This window comes from Oncorhynchus masou, chromosome 6, assembly GCF_036934945.1.
Source record: "Oncorhynchus masou masou isolate Uvic2021 chromosome 6, UVic_Omas_1.1, whole genome shotgun sequence".
NCBI classification, from domain to species: Eukaryota; Metazoa; Chordata; class Actinopteri; order Salmoniformes; family Salmonidae; genus Oncorhynchus; species Oncorhynchus masou.
Window position 1 is genome coordinate 3,486,699 of NC_088217.1, and position 22,415 is coordinate 3,509,113.

Consider the following 22,415-nt stretch of genomic DNA (forward strand, 5'->3'; position numbering starts at 1 on the left):
ATGAAAGGTTGCCAACTCCTCGTGAAGCCTCTTCCCGGTGACTTCAGAAGAGTCGAAAGACAGTATGAGTGGGAGGAGAATGGTCAGGTTAATGTTTTTTTTCCTCTTCTGGTTATCTTGATCTCTGGCTCCCTCTTGAATCATTTGTCTTATTTCATCAAACAATTTTGTATAAAGCATCAGACAAGCAGATTGTTGATTTTATTGAAATACATCAATTGGTCGAAGGAACAGACCATTTTCGGTTGACCCAAGATTGTTTTTAGTCGGGGACAGCCCTAATTGTAAGTGTTGTAGCCTGTATGGACATTGTTTTGTGAACATTCATGAATAGTTTCTACATTTATACATGACGTGTTACATTATTTAAGTGTGTTAACTTCTGTGTGACATGATGAGCAGGGAGCTAACAACACAGCCAGACAGCTAGTAATGAATCAGGAAGTGGACAGACAGCTTTATTAATGAATCAGGAAGTGGAACAGGCTCTTTGGTCTTGGTTCTATAAAGGGGCTGATACGGAGTTGATCCTCTCAATCACCTGAGACACATTTGACAGAAGTACCGAATGTAACAAAAAATTATAGTTCTGAACCGGGGGTTTATTTGTATTGAAAAAGTACAGAAGTTTTGGTATTCCATGCCACACTTCCCGATGGCCCATTCAACACGTCGACAACATCTACTGTACGCAGGGACTGACTGCATATCAAGCCCAGTCAAGCCAGTACGCAGGGACTGACTGCATATCAAGCCCAGTCAAGCCAGTACGCAGGGACTGACTGCATATCAAGCCCAGTCAAGCCAGTACGCAGGGACTGACTGCATATCAAGCCCAGTCAAGCCAGTACACAGGGACTGACTGCATATCAAGCCCAGTCAAGCCAGTACGCAGGGACTGACTGCATATCAAGCCCAGTCAAGCCAGTACGCAGGGACTGACTGCATATCAAGCCAGTACACAGGGACTGACTGCATATCAAGCCCAGTCAAGCCAGTACGCAGGGACTGACTGCATATCAAGCCCAGTCAAGCCAGTACGCAGGGACTGACTGCATATCAAGCCCAGTCAAGCCAGTACACAGGGACTGACTGCATATCAAGCCCAGTCAAGCCAGTACGCAGGGACTGACTGCATATCAAGCCCAGTCAAGCCAGTACGCAGGGACTGACTGCATATCAAGCCCAGTCAAGCCAGTACGCAGGGACTGACTGCATATCAAGCCCAGTCAAGCCAGTACGCAGGGACTGACTGCATATCAAGCCCAGTCAAGCCAGTACGCAGGGACTGACTGCATATCAAGCCAGTACGCAGGGACTGACTGCATATCAAGCCCAGTCAAGCCAGTACGCAGGGACTGACTGCATATCAAGCCCAGTCAAGCCAGTACGCAGGGACTGACTGCATATCAAGCCAGTACGCAGTGACTGACTGCATGTCAAGCCCAGTCAAGCCAGTACGCAGGGACTGACTGCATGTCAAGCCCAGTCAAGCCAGTACGCAGGGACTGACTGCATATCAAGCCCAGTCAAGCCAGTACACAGGGACTGACTGCATATCAAGCCCAGTCAAGCCAGTACGCAGGGACTGACTGCATATCAAGCCCAGTCAAGCCAGTACGCAGGGACTGACTGCATATCAAGCCCAGTCAAGCCAGTACGCAGGGACTGACTGCATATCAAGCCCAGTCAAGCCAGTACGCAGGGACTGACTGCATATCAAGCCCAGTCAAGCCAGTACGCAGGGACTGACTGCATATCAAGCCAGTACGCAGGGACTGACTGCATATCAAGCCCAGTCAAGCCAGTACGCAGGGACTGACTGCATATCAAGCCCAGTCAAGCCAGTACGCAGGGACTGACTGCATATCAAGCCAGTACGCAGTGACTGACTGCATGTCAAGCCCAGTCAAGCCAGTACGCAGGGACTGACTGCATGTCAAGCCCAGTCAAGCCAGTACGCAGGGACTGACTGCATATCAAGCCCAGTCAAGCCAGTACGCAGGGACTGACTGCATATCAAGCCCAGTCAAGCCAGTACGCAGGGACTGACTGCATATCAAGCCCAGTCAAGCCAGTACGCAGGGACTGACTGCATGTCAAGCCCAGTCAAGCCAGTACGCAGGGACTGACTGCATATCAAGCCCAGTCAAGCCAGTACGCAGGGACTGACTGCATGTCAAGCCCAGTCAAGCCAGTACGCAGGGACTGACTGCATGTCAAGCCCAGTCAAGCCAGTACGCAGGGACTGACTGCATATCAAGCCCAGTCAAGCCAGTACGCAGGGACTGACTGCATATCAAGCCAGTACGCAGTGACTGACTGCATGTCAAGCCTTGTCAAGCCAGTACGCAGGGACTGACTGCATATCAAGCCCAGTCAAGCCAGTACGCAGGGACTGACTGCATATCAAGCCAGTACACAGGGACTGACTGCATATCAAGCCAGTACACAGGGACTGACTGCATATCAAGCCCAGTCAAGCCAGTACACAGGGACTGACTGCATATCAAGCCCAGTCAAGCCAGTACGCAGGGACTGACTGCATATCAAGCCAGTACACAGGGACTGACTGCATATCAAGCCCAGTCAAGCCAGTACACAGGGACTGACTGCATATCAAGCCAGTACGCAGGGACTGACTGCATATCAAGCCAGTACACAGGGACTGACTGCATATCAAGCCAGTACACAGGGACTGACTGCATATCAAGCCAGTACGCAGGGACTGACTGCATATCAAGCCAGTACACAGGGACTGACTGCATATCAAGCCCAGTCAAGCCAGTACGCAGGGACTGACTGCATATCAAGCCCAGTCAAGCCAGTACGCAGGGACTGACTGCATATCAAGCCCAGTCAAGCCAGTACGCAGGGACTGACTGCATATCAAGCCCAGTCAAGCCAGTACGCAGGGACTGACTGCATATCAAGCCCAGTCAAGCCAGTACGCAGGGACTGACTGCATATCAAGCCAGTACGCAGGGACTGACTGCATATCAATCCCAGTCAAGCCAGTACGCAGGGACTGACTGCATATCAAGCCCAGTCAAGCCAGTACGCAGGGACTGACTGCATATCAAGCCCAGTCAAGCCAGTACGCAGGGACTGACTGCATATCAAGCCCAGTCAAGCCAGTACGCAGGGACTGACTGCATATCAAGCCCAGTCAAGCCAGTACGCAGGGACTGACTGCATATCAAGCCCAGTCAAGCCAGTACGCAGGGACTGACTGCATATCAAGCCAGTACGCAGGGACTGACTGCATATCAAGCCCAGTCAAGCCAGTACGCAGGGACTGACTGCATATCAAGCCCAGTCAAGCCAGTACGCAGGGACTGACTGCATATCAAGCCCAGTCAAGCCAGTACGCAGGGACTGACTGCATATCAAGCCCAGTCAAGCCAGTACGCAGGGACTGACTGCATATCAAGCCCAGTCAAGCCAGTACGCAGGGACTGACTGCATATCAAGCCCAGTCAAGCCAGTACGCAGGGACTGACTGCATATCAAGCCCAGTCAAGCCAGTACGCAGGGACTGACTGCATATCAAGCCCAGTCAAGCCAGTACGCAGGGACTGACTGCATATCAAGCCAGTACGCAGGGACTGACTGCATATCAAGCCCAGTCAAGCCAGTACGCAGGGACTGACTGCATATCAAGCCCAGTCAAGCCAGTACGCAGGGACTGACTGCATATCAAGCCCAGTCAAGCCAGTACGCAGGGACTGACTGCATATCAAGCCAGTACGCAGGGACTGACTGCATATCAAGCCAGTACGCAGGGACTGACTGCATATCAAGCCCAGTCAAGCCAGTACGCAGGGACTGACTGCATATCAAGCCCAGTCAAGCCAGTACGCAGGGACTGACTGCATATCAAGCCCAGTCAAGCCAGTACGCAGGGACTGACTGCATATCAAGCCCAGTCAAGCCAGTACGCAGGGACTGACTGCATATCAAGCCCAGTCAAGCCAGTACGCAGGGACTGACTGCATATCAAGCCCAGTCAAGCCAGTACGCAGGGACTGACTGCATATCAAGCCCAGTCAAGCCAGTACGCAGGGACTGACTGCATATCAAGCCAGTACGCAGGGACTGACTGCATATCAAGCCCAGTCAAGCCAGTACGCAGGGACTGACTGCATATCAAGCCCAGTCAAGCCAGTACGCAGGGACTGACTGCATATCAAGCCCAGTCAAGCCAGTACGCAGGGACTGACTGCATGTCAAGCCCAGTCAAGCCAGTACGCAGGGACTGACTGCATATCAAGCCCAGTCAAGCCAGTACGCAGGGACTGACTGCATATCAAGCCCAGTCAAGCCAGTACGCAGGGACTGACTGCATATCAAGCCCAGTCAAGCCAGTACGCAGGGACTGACTGCATATCAAGCCCAGTCAAGCCAATACAGTGTTGTCTTACTCTGTAGATTGGGAGGGAAGTTCCTTCGGCAGGCTCCTTGTTTAGGACTCTTAATCTCATTAGATGCAGAGCACAGGCCAAGTTGAATTACTTGTCTTCTGCTCTCTTTTCCTGCCTGCACTGTCCTAAACACCAAACTATAGATCTCCTCCTGGCCTAAACACAGAGCTCCTCTCCTCCTGGCCTAAACACAGAGCTCCTCTCCTCCTGGCCTAAACACAGAGCTCTTCTCCTCCTGGCCTAAACACAGAGCTCTTCTCCTCCTGGCCTAAACACAGAGCTCTTCTCCTCCTGGCCTAAACACAGAGCTCTTCTCCTCCTGGCCTAAACACAGAGCTCTTCTCCTCCTGGCCTAAACACAGAGCTCTTCTCCTCCTGGCCTAAACACAGAGCTCTTCTCCTCCTGGCCTAAACACAGAGCTCTTCTCCTCCTGGCCTAAACACAGAGCTCCTCTCCTCCTGGCCTAAACACAGAGCTCTTCTCCTCCTGGCCTAAACACAGAGCTCTTCTCCTCCTGGCCTAAACACAGAGCTCTTCTCCTCCTGGCCTAAACACAGAGCTCTTCTCCTCCTGGCCTAAACACAGAGCTCCTCTCCTCCTGGCCTAAACACAGAGCTCCTCTCCTTCCCTGCCTGACTAGAGCGACAGGTTTATTTTAGGGTCCAGTGAAGGAGAGGGTTGCCCTGTAGCCTTGTAACCTAGCATCATACAGCACAGCCCTATATCTGATGGTCTGAGCCCAGGCGACGCTATATCTGACTACAGCATCTGACGCTGTCAATATCTAAACTGACTCTCTTTACTGAGACGCTGACTCATGACTCACTGACTCTACTGAGATGCTGACTCATGACTCACTGACTCTTTTGGACCCTCCCATAATCTATACATAGTTTCCACATGTTAGGTACAGCAATATATGTATTGGGTGGTGTGTGTGTGTTACTAGTGTTCCTATCTACTGTAACCTGATGTCCTGGTGTATGTGTGTTACCAGTGTTCCTATCTACTGTAACCTGATGTCCTGGTGTGTGTGTGTGTGTGTGTGTTACCAGTGTTCCTATCTACTGTAACCTGGTATGTCTCTCTCCTGCAGGTTGCAGCCAACACCCCCAGTATGTACTCTCAGGAACTCTTCCAGCTCTCCCAGTATCTGCAGGTATGGAACAACACTGACCTCTACTGGCCAGGCAGTGCGACTACACTCTACTGCCTGGTGCATGGATTCAGTCTTACTGTGTAACTGTGGTCTTGACTGTTAAAATTATATGGGACTTTGAAGATTTGAACCATGTACTTCGCTCTTCGCTCTCATCTGTCTTACACTACAAGTTATTGGTGTAATGTTTACAGTCTCACGTCTCATGCTATATAATGGTTACAGTCTCACGTCTCATGCTATATAATAGTCTCACGTCTCATGCTATATAATGGTTACAGTCTCACGTCTCATGCTATATAATGGTTACAGTCTCACGTCGTTGGAAAATAATTGGAGGACTGATGATAGATGCTGCTTGAGCATCCAACTGATAATGCTGATGGATTTCGTATTCTCTTCCTCCTCCTCTCCCTCCTCTCCCACCTCCTCCTCTCTCCCTCCACCTCCTCTCTCCCTCCACCTCCTCTCTCCCTCCACCTCCTCTCTCCCTCCTCCTCCTCCTCTCTCCCTCCTCCTCTCTCCCTCCTCCTCTCTCCCTCCTCCTCTCTCCCACCTCCTCTCTCCCACCTCCTCTCTCCCACCTCCTCTCTCCCACCTCCTCTCTCCCACCTCCTCTCTCCCACCTCCTCTCTCTCTCTCCTCCTCTCCCTCCTCGTCTCTTCCTCCCTCTCTCCCTCCCCCTGGCAGGAGGCCCTACACAGGGAGCAGATGTTGGAACAGAAGTTGGCAACGCTGCAACGCCTACTGGCCACCACACAGGAGGCTTCAGAGAGCAGCTGGCAGGTACCGATACACAATTCCACAATCCTAAAGTATTTCTAAGTTTTATTTCCAGATAAAAGGTTAATATGTGGTCTGCGGTCATTACCACTAGACCAGCCCCCAGAACACAAGCCCTTTGTCAAGCCTTCTGAACCACTTCACTTTCTACAACACTCCCTCCGTATAATGGATAATGGCTTTTACTGACTGACTGCTACAGTACCAGCAGAAAATATTCACTCTTTTTTATTTTATTTTTATTTTTTACCTTTATTTAACCAGGCAAGTCAGTTAAGAACAAATTCTTATTTTCAATGACGGCCTGGGAACAGTGGGTTAACTGCCTGTTCAGGGGCAGAACGACAGATTTGTACCTTGTCAGCTCGGGGGTTTGAACTCGCAACCTTCCAGTTACTAGTCCAACACTCTAACCACAAGGCTACGCTGCCACTCTGCTTGACTTTCCCCACATTGGTGCGGCAGGGTAGCGTAGTGGTTTGAGCGTTGGACCGGAAGGTTGCAAGTTCAAACACCCGAGCTGACAAGGTACAAATCTGTCGTTCTGCCCCTGAACAGGCAGTTAACCCACTGTTCCCAGGCCGTCATTGAAAATAAGAATTTGTTCTTAACTGTCTTGCCTAGTTAAATAAAGGTAAAATAAATTGTGTTGTTGCAGCCTGAATTTAACATGGATTATATTTAGATTTTTTTTGTCACTGTCCTACACACAATACCCCGCAATGTGTACGTGGAGTTGATGTTTTTCATTATTTTACACATTAATAAAAACTTGAAAGTTGAAATGTTTTGAGTCTCAGTATTCAACCACTTTGTTATGTCAAGCCGACATCAGTTCAGGAGTAGAAATGTTCTTAACAAGTCACATAATAAGTTGCATGGATTCACTCTGTGTTCAATAATAGTGTTTCACATGATTTCTGAATGACTACCTCATCTCTGTACCCCACACATACAATTATCTGTAAGGTCCCTCATCTCTGTACCCCACACATACAATTATCTGTAAGGTCCCTCATCTCTGTACCCCACAAATACAATTATCTGTAAGGTCCCTCAGTCCAGCAGTGAATTTCAAACACAGATTCAACCACAAAAAACAGGGGTGTTTTCCAATACCTCACAAAGGCACATATTGGTAGATTGGTAAATATTTTTTAAAGCTGATATTAAATATCCCTTTGAGCATGGTGAAGTTATTAAGTACACTTTGGGTGGTGTATCAATACACTCAGTCACTACAAAGATACAGGCGTCCTTCCTAACTCAGTTGCCGGAGAGGAAGGAAACTGCTCAGGGATTTCACCATGAAGCCAATGGTGACTTTAAAATGGTTACAGAGTTTAATGGCTGTGATAGGATAAAAACTGAGGATGGACCAACAACATTGTAGTTACTCCACAATACTCATATAAATGACGGGGGGAATAGAAGGAAGCCTTTACAGAATAAAAACATTCTGAAACATGCTTCCTGTTTGAAACTAGGCACTGGAGTAGTACTGCAAAAAATGTGGCAAAGCCATTTAACTTTCTGTCCTGAATGCAAAGAGTTATGTTTGAGGCCAATCCAATACAACACATTACTAAGTACCACTCTCCATATTTTCAAGCATAGAGGTGGCTGCATCATGTTATGGGTATACTTGTAATGGTTAAGAACTGGGGAGTTTTTCAGGATAAAAAAGAAACGGAATGGAACGAAGCACAGGCAAGATCTTGGAGGAAAACCTGGTTCAGTCTGCTTTCCACCAGACACTGGGAGATTAATTTACCTTTCAGCAGGACAATAACCTGAAACACAAGGCCAAATCTACACTGGAGTTGCTAACCAAGTTCTGAGTGGCCGAGTTTTGACTTAAATCTGCTTGAACATCTATGGCAAGACCTGACGATGGTTGTCTAGCAACGATCAACAACCAATTTGACGGAGCTTGAAGAATTTAAAAAAATAATAATGGGCTAATGTGGCACAATCCAGGTGTGCAAAGCTCTTAGAGACCTAACCGAGTAAGACTCACAGCTGTCATCTCTGCCAAAGGTGATTCTAACATGTATTGACGTGTGTGTGTGTGTGTGTGTGTGTGTGTGTGTGGATACTTATGTAAATTATATTTATGTATTTTCATTTTCAATAAATTAGCTAACATTTCAACAACAAAAAATAAAAAACGTGTCATTGTGGGGTATTGTGTGCAGATGGGTGAGAAAATAATTAATTTTGAATTCAGTCTGTAATACAGTACTTCCTGAAGGCACTGCACTGTATGTGAAACGTGTTGGTTATGTTGTGTCTCTTCTGACTGGTTTATGTTCTATTGACCTGTGTCTGTCTCTTCTAGGCTCTGATAGATGAGGACCGGCTTCTCTCCAGACTAGAGGTGATGGGCAACCAGCTACAGTCCTACTCTAAAGTAAGAACATGTAAATGATATACTGAAAAAATATATAAATGCAACATGTGAAGTGTTGGTCCCATGTTTCATGAGCTGAAATAAAAGATTCCCGAAATGTTCCATAAACACTCAAAGCATATTTCTCGCTAATTTAGTGCACAAATTTGTTTGCATCCCTGTTAGTGTGCATTTCTCCTTTGCCAAAATAATCCATCCACCTGACAGGTGTGGCATATCACGAAGCTGATTTAAACAGCATGATCATTACACAGGTGCACCTTGTGCTTGGGGCAATAAAGGGCCACTCTAAAACAATGCCACAGATGTCTCAAGTTTTGAGGGAGCGTGCAGTTGGCATGCTGACTGCAGGAATGTCCACCAGAGCTGTTGCCAGAGAATTGAATATTAATTTCTCTACCATAAGCCGCCTCGCACCGTTTTAGAGAATTTGACACCACGTGTAACCAGTCCAGCCGAAGACCTCCACACCCGGCTACTTCACCTGCGGCATCGTCTGAGACCAGCCACCCAGACAGCTGATGAAACTCAGGGTTTGCACAACCAAAGAATTTCTGCACAGATTGTCAGAAACCTCATCTGCCTGCTTGTCCCTCACCAGGGTCTTGACCTGACTGCAATTCGATGTTGTAACCGACTTCGATGGCCACAGGCATGCTTGAGAAGTGTGGTCTTCACGGATGAATTCCAGTTTCAACTATACTGGACAGATGGCAGACAGCGTGTGGGCGAACGAGCAGTTTACTGATGTCAACTTTGTGAACTTGGGTTATGGTGTGTGCAGGCATAAGATACAGACAACGAACCTAATTGTATCTCATCAATGGTAATTTGAATGCACAGATATACCGTGATGAGATCCTGATGCCCATTGTCGTGCCATTCATCCACCGTCATCACATGTTTCAGCAGGATAATGCACGGTCCCAATTTCGCAAGGATCTGGTCACAATTCCTGGAAGCTGAGAATTAACCAGTTCTTCCATGGCCTGCATACTCACCAGACACTCATTGAGCATGTATTTTTTTATTTAACCTTTATTTAACCAGGTAGGTCAGTTGAGAACAAGTTCTCATTTACAACTGTGACCTGGCCATGATAAAGCAAAGCAGTGCGACACAAACACCACAGAGTTACACATAAACAAACACAGTCAATAATACAGTAGAAAAATAAAGTCCATATACAGTGTGTGCAAAAGGCATGAGGTAAGGCAATAAATAGGCCATAGGAGCGAATAATTACAATTTAGCAAATAAACACTGGAGTGATAAATGAGCAGATGGTCATGTGCAAGTAGAGATACTGGTGTGCAAAAGAGCAGAAAAGTAAATAAATAAAAACAGTATGGGGATGAGGTAGATTGGGTGGGCTATTTACCGATGGACTATGTACAGCTGCTGCGACCGGTTAGCTGCTCAGATAGCTGATGTCTGAAGTTAGTGAGGGAGATAGTCCCCGGCTTCAGCGATTTTTAGTTGTATTTTTTTTACAATTCGTTTGGGATGCTCTGGATCGACGTGTTATAGTTCCCACCAATATCCAGCAACTTCGCACAGCCATTGAAGAGGATTGAGACAACATTCCACAGGCCAAAGCCAACAGCCTGATCAACTCTGTGTGAAGGAGATGTCGCGCTGCATGAGGCAAATGGTCACACCAGATACGGACTGGGTGTTCTGATCCACACCAGATACTGACTGGGTGTTCTGATCCACACCAGATACTGTCTGGGTGTTCTGATCCACACCAGATACTGACTGGGTGTTCTGATCCACACCAGATACTGACTGGGTGTTCTGATCCACACCAGATACTGACTGGGTGTTCTGATCCACACCAGATACTGACTGGGTGTTCTGATCCACACCAGATACTGACTGGGTGTTCTGATCCACACCCCTACCTTTTTTTTAAAGGATCTGTGACCGACAGATGCATATCTGTATTCCCAGTCATGTGAAATCCATAGATTAGGGCCTAATGAATACATTTCAATTGACTGATTTCCTCATATGACTGTGAATTGTTGCGTTTTATATCTTTGTTCAGTGTAAATACCTACTCTAAAGTAAGAAAATATAAATGATAAATCCCAACTCTAAAGAACATTTTAAAGTAGGAAAAAGTTTAGTATTGGGTCCCGTATTCATAGCACATACTGATGACATCAAGCTTGTGACTCTACACACTTGTTGGCTACTTTAGCTGTTTGTTTTGTGCTTAATTGAAATGAATGGTAAATAAGTTACACGCACAAATATCATACCCCCAAGACATGCTAACCTCTCACCATTACAATAACATGGGAGGTTAGCATTTTATATCATACCCCCAAGACATGCTAACCTCTCACCATTACAATAACATGGGAGGTTAGCATTTTATATCATACCCACAAGACATGCTAACCTCTCACCATTACAATAACAGGGGAAGTTAGCATTTTATATCATACCCCCAAGACATGCTAACCTCTCACCATTACAATAACAGGGAAGGTTAGCATTTTATATCATACCCCCAAGACATGCTAACCTCTCACCATTACAATAACAGGGGAGGTTAGCATTTTATATCATACCTCCAAGACATGCTAACCTCTCACCATTACAATAACAGGGGAGGTTAGCATTTTATATCATACCCCCAAGACATGCTAACCTCTCACCATTACAATAACAGGGGAGGTTAGCTTTTTATATCATACCTCCAAGACATGCTAACCTCTCACCATTACAATAACAGGGGAGGTTAGCATTTTATATCATACCCCCAAGACATGCTAACCTCTCACCATTACAATAACAGGGGAGGTTAGCATTTTATATCATACCCCCAAGACATGCTATCCTCTCACCATTACAATAACAGGGGAGGTTAGCATTTTATATCATACCCCCAAGACATGCTAACCCCTCACCATTACATATAAGTGAATGTGTCCCGAATAGTTTTGGTCCCCTAAAATGGGGCGGATTATGTACACAAAAATGATGTAATTTCTAAATGGTTCATTTCTAAACGGTTCACCCGATGTGGATGAAAATACCCTCAAATTAAAGGTGACCGTCTGCACTTTAACCTCATAGTCAAATCCAAAGTGCTGGAATACAGAGCCAAAACAACGTGTGTCACTGTCCCAATACTTTCGTAGTTCACTGTATTTATCTATTGACATTCTAATAGACATGCATGTTTTCTTCTTCTTCTGGATTTGGGTCAATACTTTCCTCTGACCATGGGACCTGATGGTCACTTTGCATGGTCAGAAACTCACGACCCTATGACTGTGTATTTGTCTAAGCACTAGAAACAGCCCCTCCCCTTTCTCGCTTACCTCTGTCTCTCTCTCTCTCTCTTCCCTCCCCCCTCTAAAGAACCAAACCGAGGATGGGATGCGTAACGAGCTGGTAGCCCTGCAGGAAGATAAACACAACTATGAGACCACGGCCAAAGAGTCCCTGAGGAAGGTCCTACAAGAGAAGATAGAGGTGGTCAGGAAGCTGTCAGAGGTCGAGGTGAGACGGGTCTTCCTGTGCAATAGGGTTAGCGTTAAGGCTAGGTAGAGGTGGTCAGGAAGAGGTCAGAGGTCGAGGTGAGACAGGTCTTCCGGTTCAATAGGGTTAGCGTTAAGGCTAGGTAGAGGTGGTCAGGAAGAGGTCAGAGGTCGAGGTGAGACGGGTCTTCCTGTTCAATAGGGTTAGCGTTAAGGCTAGGTAGAGGTGGTCAGGAAGAGGTCGAGGTGAGACAGGTCTTCCTGTTCAATAGGGTTAGCGTTAAGGCTAGGTAGAGGTGGTCAGGAAGAGGTCAGAGGTCGAGGTGAGACGGGTCTTCCTGTGCAATAGGGTTAGCTTTAAGGCTAGGTAGAGGTGGTCAGGAAGAGGTCGAGGTGAGACAGGTCTTCCTGTTCAATAGGGTTAGCGTTAAGGCTAGGTAGAGGTGGTCAGGAAGAGGTCGAGGTGAGACAGGTCTTCCTGTGCAATAGGGTTAGCGTTAAGGCTAGGTAGAGGTGGTCAGGAAGAGGTCAGAGGTCGAGGTGAGACGGGTCTTCCTGTTCAATAGGGTTAGCGTTAAGGCTAGGTAGAGGTGGTCAGGAAGAGGTCAGAGGTTGAGGTGAGACGGGTCTTCCTGTTCAATAGGGTTAGCGTTAAGGCTAGGTAGAGGTGGTCAGGAAGAGGTCAGAGGTCGAGGTGAGACCGGTCTTCCTGTGCAATAGGGTTAGCGTTAAGGCTAGGTAGAGGTGGTCAGGAAGAGGTCGAGGTGAGACAGGTCTTCCTGTTCAATAGGGTTAGCGTTAAGGCTAGGTAGAGGTGGTCAGGAAGAGGTCAGAGGTCGAGGTGAGACCGGTCTTCCTGTGCAATAGGGTTAGCGTTAAGGCTAGGTAGAGGTGGTCAGGAAGAGGTCGAGGTGAGACAGGTCTTCCTGTGCAATAGGGTTAGCGTTAAGGCTAGGTAGAGGTGGTCAGGAAGAGGTCAGAGGTCGAGGTGAGACGGGTCTTCCTGTGCAATAGGGTTAGCGTTAGGCTAGGTAGAGGTGGTCAGGAAGAGGTCAGAGGTCGAGGTGAGACAGGTCTTCCTGTTCAATAGGGTTAGCGTTAAGGCTAGGTAGAGGTGGTCAGGAAGAGGTCGAGGTGAGACAGGTCTTCCTGTTCAATAGGGTTAGCGTTAAGGCTAGGTAGAGGTGGTCAGGAAGAGGTCAGAGGTTGAGGTGAGACGGGTCTTCCTGTTCAATAGGGTTGGCGTTAAGGCTAGGTAGAGGTGGTCAGGAAGAGGTCAGAGGTCGAGGTGAGACTCCGGTGCTGGGTGACGTGTGTGTGGGGAGGATGAACGTGCTGCTATCATTTGTTGTCGTTCCAGAGATCTCTGAGTAACACGGAGGATGAGTGTACTCATCTGAAGGAGATGAACGAGAGGAACCAGGAGGAGCTCAGAGAACTGGCTAATAAATACAACGGGGCCATCAACGAGATCAAGGACCTCACTGACAAGATAAAGGTACCGTAGGTGGAAGTGGTTGGTGAGGGGGAGGCACAGGTTAGAGGGGAGGAGACTGGTGGGTGAGGGGTTGGGGGGAGAAGGGGGGCAGGTTGGAGGGGAGAGGGGGTGCACTGGTTGGAGGGGGGGCAGTTTTTGGGGGTGGAGTGGGGGGGGGGGGTTGGAGATGGGGGTGGAGAGTTTGGGGGGGGGAGGGCGGACAGGTTTTGGGGGGTTACAGGTTGGAGAGGCTTTAAGATCAGATTTCTATCTATTGTCTGGCCACCAGCACACACATCAGATTCTCCATTGCACACGTTAACATGCCCACAACTTTCCCTGTGCGTGTGTCCCCCTTTGTCCCTGTGCGTGTGTGTCCCTGTGTAGCTGGCAGAGGGTCGTCAGGAGGAGTTGACTCAGAGGGGTCAGATGGAGAAGAAGGAACTGCAGCTTTGTATTGATGAGCTGGAGGAGAAGGAACAGGCTCTACAGGCCCGTATCGAGGCCTTACAGGCTGATAACGACTTCACGAATGAACGCCTCACTGCCCTGCAAGGTTAGTGACGTAGAGACACACCTTTGGTTAGTGACGTAGAGACACACCTTTGGTTAGTGACGTAGAGACACACCTTTGGTTAGTGACGTAGAGACACACCTTTGGTTAGTGACGTAGAGACACACCTTTGGTTAGTGACGTAGAGACACACCTTTGGTTAGTGACGTAGAGACACACCTTTGGTTAGTGACGTAGAGACACACCTTTGGTTAGTGACGTAGAGACACACCTTTGGTTAGTGACGTAGAGACACACCTTTGGTTAGTGACGTAGAGACACACCTTTGGTTAGTGACGTAGAGACACACCTTTGGTTAGTGACGTAGAGACACACCTTTGGTTAGTGACGTAGAGACACACCTTTGGTTAGTGACGTGGAGACACACCTTTGGTTAGCGACGTGGAGACACACCTTTGGTTAGCGACGTGGAGACACACCTTTGGTTAGCGACGTGGAGACACACCTTTGGTTAGCGACGTGGAGACACACCTTTGGTTAGCGACGTGGAGACACACCTTTGGTTAGCGACGTGGAGACACACCTTTGGTTAGCGACGTGGAGACACACCTTTGGTTAGCGACGTGGAGACACACCTTTGGTTAGCGACGTGGAGACACACCTTTGGTTAGCGACGTGGAGACACACCTTTGGTTAGCGACGTGGAGACACACCTTTGGTTAGCGACGTGGAGACACACCTTTGGTTAGCGACGTGGAGACACACCTTTGGTTAGCGACGTGGAGACACACCTTTGGTTAGCGACGTGGAGACACACCTTTGGTTAGCGACGTGGAGACACACCTTTGGTTAGCGACGTGGAGACACACCTTTGGTTAGCGACGTGGAGACACACCTCTGGTTAGCGACGTGGAGACACACCTCTGGTTAGCGACGTGGAGACACACCTCTGGTTAGCGACGTGGAGACACACCTCTGGTTAGCGACGTAGAGACACACCTTTGTTGCGTGTGTCATAACAGGCCAGATTTAGTACTCTTGTGTTTGGTCAAAGCCCTCTGGAGTGCATGGTTTATCCTTACATTATGAATCAGAATACTTGTATTTCTCTGCTGCTGAACTGTCATTGTCGGGGGAGAAGTGTTGATCCCAACCCCGGTGGGGGACACTGGGGACCTGGGCTTGCATGCATGGTACTCGGGAATAAAATAACAATATTAAGTTGACATTTGGTCACTCTAGCCTTAACGCTAACCCTATTGCACAGGAAGACCTGTCTCACCTCTGACCCCTTTCTGGCCACCTCTACCACTGCACCACCCGGGATGCCCCCTCAAGAATATTTAAGTTGACCTTCGGTCACTCCAGTCCATGTCCTCAAAGGACAATTTAAGTTGACCTTCGGTCACTCCAGTCCATGTCCTCAGGACAATTTAAGTTGACCTTCGGTCACTCCAGTCCATGTCCTCAGGACAATTTAAGTTGACCTTCGGTCACTCCAGTCCATGTCCTCAGGACAATTTAAGTTGACCTTCGGTCACTCCAGTCCATGTCCTCTCCAATCCGTTGTTGTTGTTGTTTCCAGTTCGGTTAGAACAGCTTCAGGAGAAAAGCATAAAGGACAACAACAGTTTAGGTGAGTGACGATCCGTTAGGCCGACCGTGTCTGTTAACGTTAGTGCTCTGCTTCTAACCCTGCATCACTCCTTGGCTGCAGCCGATATGGCACCCTATTCCCTACCAAGTGCACTATATTTGACCGGGGCCCTGGTAGGGAATAGGGTTCCATTTGGGACGTAACCCCTCTTCTTACTAATCTGGCATGACTCAGAGCTTCTTACCTTCCGTTGCTTGTTATTCTTCGTCTTCTTCGTTCTGTCCGTCAGTCTTTCACCTTTTAATCTGTTCTGTCTGAATGGTCGCTAGCTACAGGTTACTGTAAAACACTGGTCTAGGCCAGGTTACTGTAAAACACTGGTCTAGGCCAGGTTACTGTAAAACACTGGTCTAGGCCTGGTTACTGTAAAACACTGGTCTAGGCCTGGTTACTGTAAAACACTGGTCTAGGCCTGGTTACTGTAAAACACTGGTCTAGGCCAGGTTACTGTAAAACACTGGTCTAGGCCAGGTTACTGTAAAACACTGGTCTAGGCCAGGCTACTGTAAAACACTGGTCTAGGCCAGGCTACTGTAAAACACTGGTCTAGGCCAGGCTACTGTAAAACACTGGTCTAGGCCAGGTTACTGTAAAACACTGGTCTAGGCCAGGTTACTGTAAAACACTGGTCTAGGCCAGGTTACTGTAAAACACTGGTCTAGGCCAGGTTACTGTAAAACACTGTTGTCTAGGCCAGGTTACTGTAAAACACTGTTGTCTAGGCCAGGTTACTGTAAAACACTGGTCTCGGCCAGGTTACTGTAAGTTGAGTTTATTTGGGGTTGTTGAGGCGATGCTTGGTGTCTGTATACCGCTAGGAGATCCACCAGGAGACAATGACGTAGACGTTGACATCAACCTGAACCAACAGGAAGGTAGTATGGCTTGAGTTATTTACCTGGGATGTCTCTGGCTGTATTCTTCACAGCCTTCTCTTCCTGTTGGCTTCATCTCTTAACAAAACACTGATAATCTGGGTGGTTTAAATCAACAATGTGTCGAAGGAGAGTGATGAACTGGTTCCTAATGATGCTCGTCCTATATCAGGTCAACTTGAGGGTGGAGTACTGTTCTGTAGGGAGTACTGGTGTTTCATTCAAATTGTTCACAAGTTGTGTTGGATTCTATTTCATATTTTATTGTGTATGTCAAACTAACAGGAAGTGAATTAACTATATATTCATCCATGTAGACTGAGAGGGAATGGTTATAATGTGTTATTGTGTAAACAGCACTGGTATTCTCTTGAAAGAATAGGATGTTGTACTCACTGTCCTGATGTAACTGTACATTACAGTAACTTTACTGTTTACCTTGGCGCGTTGCAGAGCAGTGGAGTTGAGCTCACGACATCACTGTCTGTAGTGGCAGAGAAACCAGGCCAGATAAACTCTGGCACCTTCTGGTGTCTGCACATCTCTGTGTTCTATCGCTAACAAGACGGCCTTTCTGTGATCTACCACTAATCAGCTATCGTCACACCGGGCCTTCAGGTACCAGTGAACCTGTCCATCTCTTTGCAGTGAAGTGGGATCTCCCTGGATACCGTAACATTAACAGTATTGCCTAGGCAGCAGGTCTGAGTTGCCACACACTGAGACAAAGCTTGTGTCGACTTACTGCTGATGTGAGAAGGGCTTTCTAAATACATTTGACTGAGTTTGATATTGATTGACACCTGGTGGAGTGAAAGGTAAATTCTTTATCGTTTTGTTCCAGATTCCACATGGATTTTGATCGGAACATCTTGGACCTATTGGTTCCGTTAGTAGTTCGGATTGGCATTAGGCTACTTGATATTGGCATCATTGCAGGACAGGTATTGCGAACTATTACAGACTACAAAGGGAAGCACAGCTGAGAGCTGCCCAGTGACACGGGCCTACCAGATGAGCTAAATTACTTCTATGCTCGCTTTGAGGCAAGTTAACACTGAAACATGCATGAGAGCATCAGCTGTTCCGGACGACTGTGTGATCACGCTCTCTGCAGACGATGTGAGTAAGACCTTTTAACAGGTCAACATTCAAAAGGCCGCAGGGCCAGACGGATAACCAGGCTGCATACTCCGAGCATGTGCTGACCAACTGGCAAGTGTCTTCACTGACATTTTCAACCTCTCTACCCAGTCTGTAATACCAACATGTTTCAAGCAGACCACCATAGTCCCTGAGCACAAGAACACTAAGGTAACCTGCCTAAATGACTACTGACCCGTAGCACTCACATCTGTAGCCATGAAGTGCTTTGAAAGGTTGGTAATGGCTCACATCAACACCACCATCCCAGATACGCTGGACCCACTTAAATTTGCATACCGCCGCAACAGATCCACAGATGATGCAATCTCTATTTCACTCCACACTGCCCTTTCCCACCTGGACAAAAGGAAAACCTATGTGAGAATGCTGTTCATTGACTACAGCTCAGCGTTCAACACCATAGTGCCTTCAAAGCTCATCACTAAGCTAAGGATCCTGGGACTAAACACCTCCCTCTGCAACTGGATCCTGGACTTCCTGATGGTAAGGGTAGGTAACAACACATCCGCCACTCTGATCCTCAACACGGTGTTCCCCAGGGGTGTGTGCTCAGTCCCCTCCTGTACTCCCTGTTCACTCATGACTGCACGGCCAGGCACGACTCCAACACCATCATTAAGTTTGCTGAAGACACAACAGTGGTAGGTCTGATCACCGACAACGATGAGACAGCCTATAGGGAGGAGGTCAGAGACCTGACCGTGTGGTGCCAGGACAACAACCTCTCCCGCAACGTGATCAAGACAAAGGAGATGATTGTGGACTACAGGAAAAAGAGGACCGAGCACGCCCCCATTCTCATCGACGGGGCTGTAGTGGAGCAGGTTGAGAGCTTCAAGTTCCTTGGTGTCCAAATCACCAACAAACTAACATGGTCCAAGTACACGATGACAGTTGTGAAGAGGGCACGACAAAACCCATTCCCCCTCAGGAGACTGAAAAGATTTGGCATTGGTCCTCAGATCCTCAAAACGTACAGCTGCACCATCGAGAGCATCCTTACATTGTGTCACTGCCTGGTCCGGCAACTGTTCGGCCTCCGACCGCAAGGCGCTAAAGGGGGTAGTATGTATGGCCCAGTACATCATTGGGGCCAAGCTTCCTGCCGTCCAGGACCTATATACTAGTTGGGGGACTCCAAAAGGCTCCTTAATAGCTTCTACCCCCAAGTCGTAAGACTGCTGAACAATTAATCAGATGGCCACCCAGACTATTTGCAGTGACACCTGCTGCTACTCGCTGTTTATCTATGCATTGTCGCCTGTCACCCAGGTGGTAAGGGTAGGTAACAACACATCCGCCACGCTGATCCTCAACACGGTGTTCCCCAGGGGGGTGTGCTCAGTCCCCTCCTGTCCTCCCTGGGGAATGCCTGATACTACCTGGATTTTTGTTCTGTTAGACGAGTAACTCTTTATCCACAATATAGCAGGGGGTGTAAAGCCATAACACATACGTTTTTCCAGAAGCAGACTATGATCGATAAAGTCAAAAGCCACACTGAAGTCTGATAAAACGGCCCCCACAGTTTTTTAATACATTTCTCTCAGCCAATCAGGTAGCCTTGTGGTTAGAGCGTTGGGCCAGTAGCCAAAAGGTTGCTGGATCAAATCCCCGAGCTGACAAGGTACAAATCTGTCGTTCTGCTCCAGAACAAGGCAGTTTAAACCCACTGTTCCTAGGCTGTCATTGAAAATAAGAATTTGTTCTTAACTGACATGCCTAGTTAAATAAAGATAAAAAATTAAAAACGATTGTGTAAGTGCTGTGCTTGTTGAATGTCCTTCCCTATCAGTGTGCTGAAAGTCAGTTGTCAATTTGTTTTCTGTAAAATAGCATTGTATCTGGTCAAACACCATTTTTCCCCCAGAAGTTTACTAAGGGTTGGTAACAGCCTGATTGGTCAGCTATTTGAGCCAGTAAAGGGGGCTTTACTATTCTTAGGTAGTGGAATGACTTTAGCTTCCCTCCAGGCCTGAGGACACACACTTTCTACTCGTCTTAAATTGAAGATGTGGCAAATAGGAGATGTAATATTGTCCACTATTATCCTCAGTCATTTTCCATCCAAGTTGTCAGACCCCGATGGCTTGTCATTGTTGATGTGAGAAAATGATTGTTGTCCCTCTTCCACACTGACTTTACAAAATGACAATGCTTGCCTTTCATAATTTGATCAGATATTCTTGGAATGTGTAGTGTCAGCGTTTGTTGCTGGCATGTTTAGCCTAAGTTTGTTAATCTTGCCAGTTAAAAAATAATTTAATTTGTTGGCAATCACAGTGGGTTTTGTGATGAATGAGCCATCTGATTCAATGAATGATGGAGCGGAGTTAGCCGCCTTGGCCAAAATTTCATTTGAGGTGACCTAAAGCTTTTTAATATAATTCTTTGTCATTTGTCTTTGTTTCATAGTGTAGTTTATTATTTTTATTCAGTTTAGTCACATTTCTCAATTTGCACTACGTTTGCCAATCGGTTGTTCAGCCAGACCTAGGTGCGAGTGTAAAATCTGATCTGTTAAAATGCTTTCTCTAATGTGCAGACAGTAGTCAGCCTGTCAGGGTAGTGTCATCAGGATATTTCAGATGATGAATGTTTATTCCCAGGGGTTGAGGGTGAATTTGCCCTAGATGTTGGTCTTTGGTCAGTTTTGTGTTTTCCCCACAAAAGTTTAAGGTTAGGATTGGGTGAACGGGAAGCTGATCCTAGATTTGTACCTGAGGGCAACTTTACCGCAGAGCTATTGTGTAACGGAGGAGGAATACATGTACCACGAAGTTTCTGACATCCATTTCCTGTCCTACTGAAACCTTTAGTTGACTGTGGTTTGGAGAATGCTGGCCGTCCACGCTGCCCGTGATGAAACAAGAGTTTACTGTTGTCAAGGGAACTGCTGTGAGCTAAGAGTTTAGGGTTAGCCACATGTACCCTGTCTCAGAGCAGGCTATTAGAATGGTTTCCTGGTATAGGACTATGTACTGTGTCTCAGGGCAGGCTATTAGAATGGTTTCCTGGTATAGGACTATGTACTGTGTCTCAGGGCAGGCTATTAGAATGGTTTCCTGGTATAGGACTATGTACTGTGTCTCAGGGCAGGCTATTAGAATGGTTTCCTGGTATAGGACTATGTACTGTGTCTCAGGGCAGGCTATTAGAATGGTTTCCTGGTATAGGACTATGTACTGTGTCTCAGGGCAGGCTATTAGAATGGTTTCCTGGTATAGGACTATGTACTGTGTCTCAGGGCAGGCTATTAGAATGGTTTCCTGGTATAGGCCTATGTACTGTGTCTCAGAGCAGGCTATTAGAATGGTTTCCTGGTATAGGACTATGTACTGTGTCTCAGGGCAGGCTATTAGAATGGTTTCCTGGTCTCATAGGACTATGTACTGTGTCTCAGGGCAGGCTATTAGAATGGTTTCCTGGTATAGGACTATGTACTGTGTCTCAGGGCAGGCTATTAGAATGGTTTCCTGGTATAGGACTATGTACTGTGTCTCAGGGCAGGCTATTAGAATGGTTTCCTGGTATAGGACTATGTACTGTGTCTCAGAGCAGGCTATTAGAATGGTTTCCTGGTATAGGACTATGTACTGTGTCTCAGAGCAGGCTATTAGAATGGCTTCCTGGTATAGGACTATGTACTGTGTCTCAGGGCAGGCTATTAGAATGGTTTCCTGGTATAGGACTATGTACTGTGTCTCAGGGCAGGCTATTAGAATGGTTTCCTGGTATAGGACTATGTACTGTGTCTCAGGGCAGGCTATTAGAATGGTTTCCTGGTATAGGTGTATGTACTGTGTCTCAGAGCAGGCTATTAGAATGGTTTCCTGGTATAGGACTATGTACTGTGTCTCAGGGCAGGCTATTAGAATGGTTTCCTGGTATAGGACTATGTACCGTGTCTCAGGGCAGGCTATTAGAATGGTTTCCTGGTATAGGACTATGTACTGTGTCTCAGGGCAGGCTATTAGAATGGTTTCCTGGTATAGGACTATGTACTGTGTCTCAGGGCAGGCTATTAGAATGGTTTCCTGGTATAGGACTATGTACTGTGTCTCAGGGCAGGCTATTAGAATGGTTTCCTGGTATAGGACTATGTACTGTGTCTCAGGGCAGGCTATTAGAATGGTTTCCTGGTATAGGACTATGTACTGTGTCTCAGGGCAGGCTATTAGAATGGTTTCCTGGTATAGGACTATGTACCCTGTCTCAGGGCAGGCTATTAGAATGGTTTCCTGGTATAGGTGTATGTACTGTGTCTCAGGGCAGGCTATTAGAATGGTTTCCTGGTATAGGACTATGTACTGTGTCTCAGGGCAGGCTATTAGAATGGTTTCCTGGTATAGGACTATGTACTGTGTCTCAGAGCAGGCTATTAGAATGGTTTCCTGGTATAGGACTATGTACTGTGTCTCAGGGCAGGCTATTAGAATGGTTTC

At 47.3% G+C, this 22,415-nt stretch overlaps 1 protein-coding gene across 1 annotated transcript in view; it reads left to right on the top strand.

The window, feature by feature from the left end:
- slmapa (sarcolemma associated protein a) overlaps window positions 1–22,415 on the top strand; it is a 130,709-nt gene that overhangs the window by 52,754 nt on the left and 55,540 nt on the right. The window contains exons 5-12 of the mRNA XM_064967333.1: window positions 5,522–5,584; window positions 6,275–6,370; window positions 8,709–8,780; window positions 12,162–12,302; window positions 13,641–13,778; window positions 14,145–14,313; window positions 15,857–15,907; window positions 16,747–16,803. Coding sequence (XP_064823405.1) covers window positions 5,522–5,584; window positions 6,275–6,370; window positions 8,709–8,780; window positions 12,162–12,302; window positions 13,641–13,778; window positions 14,145–14,313; window positions 15,857–15,907; window positions 16,747–16,803 — 787 coding nt within the window. The remainder of the gene's footprint in view (window positions 1–5,521; window positions 5,585–6,274; window positions 6,371–8,708; window positions 8,781–12,161; window positions 12,303–13,640; window positions 13,779–14,144; window positions 14,314–15,856; window positions 15,908–16,746; window positions 16,804–22,415) is intronic.